Here is a 12500-nt window from a genome sequence, read left to right on the forward strand (position 1 = left end):
GACGGAACAAAAGCATTTCATTTTCACATGTGTGTAAGCCAAGGTGGCGAGAAAGGCAAGATTGCATACCGTAAAACTTCAAATAGTAGCCCGGGCTTTTATTTTCCCAAATCGTCGAACTGCACCGGCTTGTATTTGAGACAGGCGTCTATATGAGACAGGCCTTTATAATTTAGTGTTGAGATGTTGTTCATTGAGGCCTAGAGTCTCTAATCTCTAAAAATATCCAAATGCTCCACGTGAAACTTCCGACCTTTTACTAGTATCGTGTCAATTGATTTTGATTAATATGCGCGAGGGAGAGAGGCCAAGACAGCGCTCATGTTTGAAGACGTGAAGACTCTCTCTCTCTCTGCTCGTTATGCGCCCTGTCAGGCGCAGCAGTCATTCTAGTCTACATCCATCAAAAAAGGCTTTCGCGGGACAAACATTTGCGTTGGCGACCGCCAAAAAGCAGACGATCGCACGGGTTTTAGAGGATTAAATACAACCTGAAACTAAAAAACAGACCCGGCCTCTATTTGAGACCGGCCTTTATTTACCCAAACCTGCAGCCACACCAGGCGTAAAAGAGACGGCGTCTATTTGGGACTCGGCTATTATTTGAAGTTTTACGGTATAAAACTTAAAAAAAAATATACATAAAAAAAACAATATTCGAATAGTAACTTCAGCATTCGAATAGTATTGATTTTTTTAATATTCGAATTATATTCGAATTTCGGAATTCGTTCCAACAGCCCTAGTTTCCATGGTGACGCGTCATGCTTGGCACGTGTTCACCACAGCCAAAATAGCGCTATATGACAGATGTAGCGCTTTTATTTCTAAATATTAACAAACTTGCTTACCATGTCATCAACTATCTTCTATTCTGACTCTCAAATCCGTGTAAGTGAGTTTGTTTTGTCGTTTAAAACCCTTTATAAATTATCTTGATCTGTAACGTGAGATGGGCACCGCAGTTCAGAGATTCCTGTCTGTTGGATTTGTTAAGTTACAGCGCGTGAATTCTTCAGTTTCTCCCGAAATACATGAAAGTAAGTGGCCGGTGAACTGGGAGAAGAATAGAGTAAACTTTATAGTTACTTACACACTGTGTATCTGATATGAATAAAACACGTCGCCAAATATATTTGAATGGATTGTTATTGCTGCTTCCATAGACACCATTGTGTATTTTACAAACTATAAATTTATTGTTTTGCTATAAATCATATCTATTTAAATGTCTGAAACCTAAAATAAACATGTGGTTAAAAACACTGAATAGTTGTGATATATGACAAGCGCTGAGCGCGTCTGTCTTTGAGTGTACACTCATTTAAAGTGTACCTATTCACACTATTTTTTCCCCGGCCTTAATTTGAGACCAGCCTTTATTTGTCCACGTTGACCACGCCCCCGGCCACTATCAGAGGCCCGGCGTTTATTTGAATACCGGTCTTTATTTGAGGAATTACGGTAAGTGGCTTTAACTACTATGTGCTAACACTGAAATTAATAATTTGATACAATGGTCTTGTGTACGACAGAACGAATCGTGTACTTGCATGTCTATAAATTGTACTTACATTTTAAAAATACCTGTATGTTATTATTACAGCTGTAATTAATTTATAATTACATGTATAATTACACTGTTGACCCTTCCCTTACACCTTAACCCAACCCATACCACACACACACCTGTCCCATTGTACTTATTTTTCGATGCAAGTACTTAAAGCCACTTAATATAAAGTGGGTGGGACCTAAACAATTATCATCATTATCCCATCACTTTATCACTCAGAATTCATCACTAGAAAACAAATAACATTTTAATGACAGGTTGAATTTTGCACTGCGAGTGAAATCTGCATTTTCAAAACGGTTTTATTTGCATTAAAGCCTGTAAATGGTAAAAAAAGAATTCACGTCACTCATGATGTGATAAAAGCATCTGCCAAACGCACATAATGAACAGGCCTTGGACTGAGCTATTGTTATTGAATGAACACAAAGAAGTCGTTGTTTCTGGGCTCTTCTACACACCTCTTTGAAGGCATCAAGAAGATCTCCCGCCTCCTTTTTGTTCAGGTCTTTCATTTTTCTCTTCTTCTTTGGCACAGAAACCACTGCAAATACATAAACACACACCGAGTATGAAGACATATGCACTATTGACTAAACAGTGTGGCTGCATCAAACTCCAGCAGAGGAGCGTGGAAAAGCTTCAGGCCAGAGATATACTCAATGCAAGTGCACAAACGCTAATGCGTGGTCAACGTACGCGGCCTCATTTAGCATATAGCACTTAACGTATGTTCTTGCATTACTATTAAAGGCATAAGAGCTGCACAATTCATCGTTAAAAGATCGCGATCTCGACTCAAACTTTGAATCATATAATTAAAAGATTTGTTTAAAAACGATGATGGTTCACTTTATTTTGATGGTCCCTTTAACACATTTTGTTGACTATAAGTAACATTTTACCTCTCATTAGAGTGTTAGTAGAGTATTAGTAGACAGGTAGGGTTAGAATAAGTTGACATGTACTTGCAAAGTAACTTATAGTCAACAGAACGTCTGTTGGAGGACTATCAATATAAAGAGTTAGCAGATATTAAGCAGACAGTCTACTAATACTTTAATGAGACTTAGTTGACACATTGGTCCAACGTTACTTAGTCAACAAAATATTCAAAAGGGACCATAAAAAAAAGTGTAACCACGATGATTCATACAGTAATGAAACAAGTGAAGACTTTATGAGTGAGTCATTGAATCATTCATTCAAGAGATTCGTTCAAAAATGGTGTTTAATCCAGTAATAAAACAAGTGAAGACTTTGAGTGAGTCATTGAATCATTCACTTAACGTGTGCTTTTTGTTACTAATGAAGGTATTAGAGCGGCACGATTAATCGTTAAAAGATCGTGATCTCGATTCAAACTTTGTATCATTGATTCAAGAGATTCTGTCAAAAATGCAGATTTATCCAGTAATGAAACAAGTGAAATCTCTATGAGCGAGTCATTGAATCATTCACTTAACGTGTGCTTTTTGTTACTAATGAAGGTATTAGAGCTGCACGTTTAATTGTTAAAAGGTTGTGATCTCGATTCAAACTTTGAATCATTGATTCAAGAGATTCTGTCAAAAACGCTGATTCATCCAGTAATGAAACAAGTGAAATCTTCATTTTAGTGAGTAATTGAATCATTCATTCAAGAGATTTGTTCAAAAATGCTGATTTATTCATTAATGAAACAAGTGAAGACTTTATGAGTGAGTCACTGAATCATTCATTCAAGAGATTCGTTCAAAAACGATGATTCATCCAGTAATGAAACAAGTGAAGACTTTATGAGTGAGTCATTGAATCATTCATTCAAGAGATTTGTTCAAAAATGCTGATTTATCCAGTAATGAAACAAGTGAAATCTCTATGAGCGAGTCATTGAATCATTCACTTAACGTATGCTTTTTGTTACTAATGAAGGTATTAGAGCGGCACGATTAAACGCAAAAAAATCGTGATCTCGATTCAAACTTTGAATCATTGATTCAAGAGATTCTGTCAAAAATGATGATTCATCCAGTAATGAAACAAGTGAAATTTTTATTTTAGTCAGTTATTGAATCATTCACTTAACGCGTGTTTTTGTTGCAATTGAAAGTATTAGAGCGGCACGATTAATCGTTAAAAAAACGTGATCTCGATTAAAACTTTGTATCATTGATTCAAGAGATTCTGTAAAAACGCTGATTCATCCAGTAATGAAACTAGTGAAATCTTTATTTTAGTGAGTCATTGAATCATTCATTCAAGATATTCGTTCAAAAACGCTGATTCATCCAGTAATGAAACTAGTGAAGACTTTATGAGTGAGTCATTGAATCATTCATTCAAGAGATTCTGTAAAAACGCTGATTCATCCAGTAATGAAACTAGTGAAATTTTTATTTTAGTGAGCTATTGAATCATTCATTCAAACCATAATCATGAAAGAATAGTGCAGGTCTAGATGGTATCAAACCTCCGTACTCAAGGAGGCGCTAGAGTTTCCTTCAAATGTCATTAAACCAGGTGTGTTATTCTTTAGGTAGTTGGATATCAACATGTTGACATTAACTTGCTCAGCTTCATTCTCTACATGCTCAGCATGACTGACGGCAGGGGTTTATGCTAATGCCTACTATATCTCCCCTCATGTCAACACTTGCACTATGTAGTATTGTTGTAAACTAAACCCATTGAAAACTGAAATAAATACTAAAATAACAGTGTTACGAATTGCCTTACACACCTTGTAAAGTACTCTCAGGGGGCGTGGTCTGTGTAGAGGGCGTGTCCTCTCGCTCTTCTGTCGGAGGGGGCGTGGCTTTAGAAACGCTCGCAACAACCTCTGAAGGGGCGGTGGCTTCCCTCAAAAGTGGTTCGGGGGTTTCCTTGGCAACGAGTGAAGGGGTTTCCTTGACGACAAGTGGAGTTTCCAGGACTTGTTTAGTAGGTATCTCCTTGACATCAGGCATTTCCTTGACAACAGTCTCCTGTGTAAGGGCTTCCGAATCAACCGCTGTAGGAGCTTCCTTGGCAACTACAGGAACGGTTGCCTTGACAACAAGAGCAGGGGTCTCCTTTACAACAGGAGCGGCTGTCTCCTTGACGACAGGAGCGGCGATCTCCTTGACGACAGGAGCGACGGTCTCCTTGATGGGAACAGGGATCTCCTTGACAACCGGAGGAATATGCTCCTTGACAACCGGAGGGATATGCTCCTTGACAGCCGGAGGAATATGCTCCTTGACAACCGGAGGAATATGCTCCTTGACAACCGGAGGAATATGCTCCTTGACAACCGGAGGAATATGCTCCTTGACAATTGGAGGAATATGCTCCTTGACAACCGGAGGAATATGCTCCTTGACAATTGGAGGAATATGCTCCTTGAAAAATGGAGGAGTAGGCTCCTTGAAAAATGGAGGAGTAGGCTCCTTAACAACAGGAGCTGGCACCTTAACAACAGGAGCTGGCACCTTAACAACAGGGGCTGGCACTTCCTTAACACCCACAACGGGGGTCTCCTTGACAACCTGAAGAGGAACAGTCCTATCAGGAATTTCCATGGTAATTGTTGGTGCTTCTTTAGTCATGTCCGGCTCAGCAATAGGGCTGATGTCTCTTGCCGGGACTCCGTTGAACAGCTGGAGCTCTTCCGGTTGCACTATCGGAGATTCAAGCACAGGCTCCGCCTGGGGGGCGGGGACAGGCATCGGTACAGTCACAGGCCCCTCCTCTTTGCTCTTAGTGGGTGTGGCTTCTGCACTATTAAAAGGGGGCGGATCCACCACAGTGGGCGTCACATGGGCGTCGTCTGCAGGCGCTAGGGGCGGAGCATCTACCGTGTCGCTAATTGGGCTGGTAGGGGGCGGAGTCTGTGGGGTGTCGGGGAACGGGCTTTCACCTGGAGGGAGGGGAAACTCCTCCCTGGTTGTCACGACGACCGGAGATGTGGCGTTGTCACCGTTGGGCTTAAAGAAATAGTTCATGCAAAAAATTAAAATTCATTATATATTATTTGTACGAAATATCACAAATCATCAGATTATTAGTCACAGCTTCGAATATATTTATGATTAAATATGATTCTGAATAATTAAATGGCGTTGAGCTTTACGACAGCTAATCACTGTTTGAGGATACCATTAAATAAAACAAAATAGAAAAAACAATTCTTTCTCTTATAAAATAGCATTTATTTTGTTAACCCTCTGGTGCTGTTTTTTTTTAACACATTTTTCACTTCATCAGAATGGTACGAAATTTGGTAAAGATTTTGGCACTTGATGTGTGAACACACACACAAACACACACACACACAAAAAAATCATTGACATGATTCGAAAAGGTTAAACGGTCCTGAAAAAAAAAGAATTAACACTTGTTTTGGTGGTCCAAAATGAGCGCGTTTGAAACGAATGGGAAGCAAATACTATTACCTAGTGGAAGCGTTTGGTACTGCGCCCAATTAATTTTTTTTGTTGAGATATCAACCTCAAATTTGTAACACAGCTTGTTTAGAGTTATGGCTTCGGTTTTATCATAGTTTTAGAGCAAAACATGTTTTGGAAAATATATATATTTCATATAAAAAATTAGGGCTGGGCAACGATTAATCGCGATTAATCGCATCCAAAATAAAAGTTTGTGTTTACATAATATATGTGTGTGTTGTGTGTATAATTATTTTGTATATATAAAAAACACACACATGCATGTATATATTTAAGAAATATTTGCATGTATATACATTATGTATATTTATACATAATTAATATTATATATAAATATAAATATTTGATATATTAATAACACATTTTTCTTAAATATATACATGCATGTGTGTTTTTATATATACAAAATAATTATACACAGTATACACATATATATTATGTACACACAAACTTTTATTTTGGATGCGATTAATCGTTGCCCAGCCCTAAAAAAAAAATGTTTAAAAAGCATTTTAAATGCATTTTTCATAATAATACATTTAAACATCATTTATTTTATTTTTTACTTCAGCAATAAATCGGCCAAGTGTTGTCTTTTAAAAGAGACCAAACTTAAGTCGAGATTTACGAAAGTTTAAGTTGGAAATTTCATTTTCAAGTCTATGCTCAAAAAGTGGTTAACAGGTTTTTGGATCATAACTATTCCATAACTATAATTTGGTAGCATAAAATACCCTAAAAACACAAAATTATTAAAGAAAAAACTTTATCAAATTAAAATATAGTACATTCATTTAATTGAAATAATTAAAAAAAGGGTTATTTTTGACCGGCACGCGAGGAGACCCAAAGGGTTAATTTCAGTCATTTTTGAGCGCCACACAAGCACCAGAGGGTTCAGATCACTCCAAAATAAATGTTTAATGTTGTAGATTATCAGACATGCTGTCAATTCATAAAATAATAAGCTGTTGACAATGATGACAGTATCCCAGCATATAATTTCATGTAGTTAAATGAAATTCACATCAGTATTGATGCAAATGAGTCAAAGCAATTTGGTGCTGTAAGTCATTTGAATCAGCATGAGGGTGTGTAAAGTTTCGTGCGTTCGGGTGTGTGTGTGTGTGTTACCTGTGGAGGCGTCGGTGTCAAGCCACTGCGACCTCCTGACATGATCTCTTCTGTGATGTCACGTCCTCCCTGATTAGGGTCTCTGATCCTGATCTAGAGAGAAGCATTTAAAACACGTAACAAACTATGAGAACATGACACAACTTAACATGCACCACATGGAGAAGTGAGGAAGACGATACGAACAACAGGGAAATAACAACAACAACAACAGCGAGTGATTTAATCCAAGAAGCATTTATCAGTGCTGCAAGAGACAAAATATGCAACGAATGTCTCTGGCACACACACACACACACACAGTGGAGCACCTTATAAAGAAGAGAATGCACAAGAGCCTGGAAAACTTTAACACGGCCTCTTAAAACTCGTACAAACTCAAAGCAGTCTGTTTGTCCAACTTCTCTATCGCAATGAATTATATATCGGCTTACCAGTTCAACGAGACAAACACCCCCACACACACACACACACACCCCCACGCATGAGACAGCACATTCCCTACCTTCCTCCCCTCGGACGGAGAGGTTGAGCTCTTCTAGGCCCGGCTCATCCTGGGGCTGAAGTTTAAACTCAGCCTGACTCGGACACACTAAACTGGGCAGCACATTCACACACGGCCTGGGCCGACGTGGGCCTCACACTCTCTCTCACACACAGGAGAGCAGAGAACGAGAAACAGAGTGAGAGAGAGAGAGAGAGTTCGGCCTTGTGAAACGAGTGCACAGGAATGTGGAACGCCCACCACACTGAACACACACACACACACACACACACACACACAGAGAGAGAGACGGGGGTGGAGACTGAGAGCCACGTGGAGCCCTAGAACTGAACCCACTGACTTTGCTGCTTTAAATTGTTTAAAACTCACACGTTTAATGTCGCAAAAGATTTCTATTTCAAATAAATACTGTTCTTTTGAACTTTCTATTCATCAAAGAATCCTGAAATAAAATATATATCATTTTAATCGATAATCATAAATGTTTCTTGAGCATCAGATCATCATATTAGAGTGATTTCTGAAGGATCATGTGACACTGAAGACTGGAGTAATGATGCTAATTCAGCTTTGATCACAGGAATAAATTACACTAGATATTCAAATAGATTTTTTTTTTTAAATTGTAATAATATTTCACTGTTTATACTGTATTGTTGATTAAATAAATGCTGCCTTGGTGAACAGAAGAGACTTCTTTAAAACACATTTTAAAAATCTCAACTAGCCAAAATAACAATATGAAAAATAAATCAACATCAAAATATGTTTATTATTAAATCTGATTCTTAATCATTGAATGCCGTTCATCAGTTTGTTAGAGGATACCAAAAAAAAAGAGAAAGAAATAAAAACAAAACGATCAGAGAGCATTTACTCCAAATTAAGATCAAATGTTTAAATGGCAAATAAGTTGTAGATTAGTGTCAATTCATAAAGTGATCAGATGTTTTCTCACAATTTTTTTAAATTAAAAATCATGACTCAAAGCATGTCATGAAGACATTAAATCCCAACATGTAATTTCATGAAGATAAAATTCCCATGTTCTCAATGAAAGCAATATGGTGTTGTATTTACTATACTATATAATACATGAATTCATATATATTACAGTTCGTTGCAGCTCTCTCTCTCAATTTTTAATTTTTTTCAATTTCAAATTTGCTTTATTAGCATGACTGTGTAACACAATGTTGCCAAAGCATCAACATATTATATATAAATAATAAAACAAACAAGTAAAACATAAGTATAAATCATGTCATATGTAGTAGGATTGTAAATGAATCTTAATAAATGATTAAATACAGTGGGTCACTCTAGAGAATTAGCTGTCTCTGGCGTTGTGAATAGCTAGCACATATTTAGCCGCTAGTTCAGCTGTACTGTCATTTTCTCCGAGTAAGAAGGACATTTTTTCAGTGTCACTTAGTTCAAAGAATGATGGAATCAAGGTTTCAAAGTCTCTCTTATATTAGTATATCTCTTATATACTCTCTCTCTCTCTTTCTCTCTCTCTCTTTCTCCTCCTTCCACAACTTTCGCTCAGTTTCTATTCCTCTGAAATGTAACCTCACGGACGGACCGAATGCGAGACACGAGAAGTCAAAGTCCAGTGCAGTTCCCCAGCTGTGAGCTCCCAGAGCCCCTGATAACAGCAGCAAACACACGCTCAACACACCCCACACCGAAGCGCTGATGCTTCCCCAGCGCCCTTTAGTGGAACGACCTTTAGCCTTGCATGTGCTGTGGAAATACAGCAGTGCATCAACAAAACAACAGGACCAATGCATTTCGAGCATAAATGCACAATAGGGCTGTCAAAATGGCTCAATTTTTAATTTCTTTCTTTAATATTATATTTAAATATTATACTTATTAAAATTTTCTTAAATATTCAAAATTATATTCGGATTCTAAAGGTAATACTTAAATGTTAGAGGAAAAGAAGTACTGTATTGTCTCCTATGGCCACAAGAGGGCGCAAGCGAGCGCAAACAGCAAATAGAGAGCCTAAGCCCCTCCCCTTCACCATGGGACCTTATTTCGGAAGAATATTGTATGGTAGTCAATGGCGAGAGACAACAAATATTTTGATCTCGTTTGAATTGTGCCCTGAATTACACATATGATGTTTGTCAATTTAAAAGATACATTTTAAAGTCAAGAAAGTCGCAGTTTGATGTAAAACTGTTGAGGTATAAGACTGTGAAAATACGTAATTACAAAGACTACAAACCCCAAAGGCGCACATTTTCTCTCAATGAGTGAAGCTAACTTTACTGAAGCTAACTTTACTGGAGCTAACTTTACTGGAGCTAACTTTACTGGAGCTAACTTTACTGGAGCTAACTTTACTGGAGCTAACTTTACTGGAGCTAACTTTACTAAAAGATGCTAACTTTACTGAAGCTAACTTTACTAAAAGATGCTAACTTTACTGAAGCTAACTTTACTAAAAGATGCTAACTTTACTGAAGCTAACTTTACTGGAGCTAACTTTACTGGAGCTAACTTTACTGGAGCTAACTTTACTGGAGCTAACTTTACTGGAGCTAACTTTACTGGAGCTAACTTTACTGGAGCTAACTTTACTGGAGCTAACTTTACTGAAGCTAACAGCTAACTTTACTGAAGCTAACAGCTAACTTTACTGAAGCTAGAGGCTAACTTTACTGAAGCTAACAGCTAACTTTACTGAAGCTAACAGCTAACTTTACTGAAGCTAACAGCTAACTTTACTGAAGCTAACTTTACTGAAGCTAACAGCTAACTTTACTGAAGCTAACAGCTAACTTTACTGAAGCTAACTTTACTGAAGCTAACGTCTGTCATTGTTTCTATAGTCTTGCGTTATAATCGTAACGTTACGCCGTCATCGAGTGTTTTGTACCAGACTGCACACACACGAGCAGCGGATCTCGCTCGTTGTTTCGCTTCCCGGGAGATGTCGTTCATTTAGCGATTTTCACATAAAACTAAATGTTACTCTTCTGTTTTATGACAAACTTCGACTTTCTTGATTTTCATAATTATCTTTTAAATTGACAAACATCATATGTGTAATTCAGGGCACAGTTCAGACGCCATTGACCACCATACATATTTTTTCCGAAATAAGGTCCCATGAGCCGGAAGCGGAGGGAGGGGCTTAGGCTCTCTATATAAAGCAAATCATGCATCGCGATCTTTTATTTAAACTAAATAACATTCACTTTTTAAAGTGCATTAACTTTTGAAACAATTGTTCTTAAATAAAATATAATTTCCTTAATGTGCATGCAAGGAAATTTAGGTTACAATAGTGCATAAAACGGTGTAAATGCATCAGTAACCTGAGAAAACACACTTCAACAGACGCGTAATGAACACAAAATAGCAAACATAATAGCTCTGACCGATGTTTCCCGACTTTCGAACTTTCCCGAAAGTTTTATCGACTTTCCCGCCATTTTCCGAATGAACAGCGCAGCCGCACGGCGCTGTATACAGGATAAGCTAACAAAAACAAACCGCGTCAGTTACGTAACGTCATCATCATGTCTCGCGCGCCTCGACACCAAAAATACGAACACATGGTTTTTGCATTAGAATTTTGTTTTCTTTTACATTCGACAAATATTCTAAATTTGAAATCAAAATGGAAAATTCTTGTATTTTTCATGGAATATCGCAGTATTTATTCTAAACGATTCATCTGTGCACAAAATGTTTCTGGTAATATTGAATCAGAATGATGATTCAATATTCCCCCCATCTCTTCTCTTATCTTATGATGTCATTACTGGCATGAGGGCGGGGCAACAACCTGTCACTCACATGAGATCCACCAATAGCAAACCACAACCATCCAATCAATTCCCCACAGGCAATCAGACAGCTGAGAGTACTGCAGATAAAGTTGGATATAATACAGTATATCTCCAACTTTTTATATAGAGCTGTGCGCTAATACAAACGTGTAACGACTTCAACAAGTTTAAATCACTGATAAACAACTGCAGAGCTCGTGTCTTCACAGGCCGTTAGCATTAAACATCGATTCCCGTATGAATGGGAACTTGTGGAACTCGACTGTTACACTGTTGCTCGAGATGAAGCCGTTGTCACGGCAACAGAGGTTCTAATCCGGAAGTTCCGCCTTTGAAGTGAACGATTAAATTCCATCACTGTGTTTGAACACACATTCCCAACTGCTCTGTTAAAAACCCAATGCTTTCATTTTAGGAGATGAGCTCAGAACATACTCAGGTCCGAGAGGGACAAACCAAACCAAAACCTTTTAGAAATACATTCAAAACACAAGCAGAAGACACACCTGCATTCCTGAACTCTCATTTTAAAAGTACAGGTCAATTTTTAACTAGCAGATATCACCATGAAACTTTCCTAGTTAACTACCTACAGTAAGATGAGGGAAAAAATTAATTACAAGTTTTCTGTAATTTAACGTTTAAATATGCAAAATAGGCATTTTCTAATTAAATATGCGCTAATTTGCATATATTTAAAAAAAACGAAACCTGAGTTTTGGAAAAAGCAAGGTTTAAAATGATTTTTCTCAGTGTGTTCACATATTAGATGGGGAAAAAAATTACAGAAGGATTTATGGATCTCTACTTTTGCTATCCTGTGAATCAGAATATACTGTCAATAGCCTTAAAAAATGATTTTCGCCATGTTTTTTTGGAATAAAATGTTATATAAATCAGGCTAGGAATAATATGTTTACAAATCCCTCTGTAAATGTCTTCATAATATAACTAGGTACAAGACTGGGAAGTGTGGTGTATATAGGTGCTACCGAAGTGGAGATTTCTGACAGAGAAGTCATTTTGAGAATCACGTTGTC

General features: G+C 37.6%; 1 protein-coding gene across 7 annotated transcripts in view; it reads right to left on the reverse strand.

The window, feature by feature from the left end:
* LOC130085656 (eukaryotic translation initiation factor 4 gamma 1-like) overlaps positions 1-12500 on the reverse strand; it is a 94940-nt gene that overhangs the window by 47337 nt on the left and 35103 nt on the right. For 5 of the 7 annotated variants that reach the window (XM_056251548.1, XM_056251546.1, XM_056251543.1 and 2 more), the window contains 3 exons: positions 7141-7233; positions 4299-5523; positions 2038-2120 (listed from right to left, as the gene is read on the reverse strand). In XM_056251548.1, the coding sequence (XP_056107523.1) occupies positions 2038-2120; positions 4299-5523; positions 7141-7233 (1401 nt within the window). Of the gene's footprint in view, positions 1-2037; positions 2121-4298; positions 5524-7140; positions 7234-7645; positions 7844-12500 lie in introns of those variants that run through there. The other 2 variants (XM_056251547.1, XM_056251549.1) reach the window with 2 other exon arrangements.

The sequence above is a fragment of the Rhinichthys klamathensis genome, unplaced genomic scaffold, assembly GCF_029890125.1.
Source record: "Rhinichthys klamathensis goyatoka isolate OS25496 unplaced genomic scaffold, OSU_Roscu_1.1 h1tg000084l_1, whole genome shotgun sequence".
In the NCBI taxonomy this organism is placed as follows: Eukaryota; Metazoa; Chordata; class Actinopteri; order Cypriniformes; family Leuciscidae; genus Rhinichthys; species Rhinichthys klamathensis.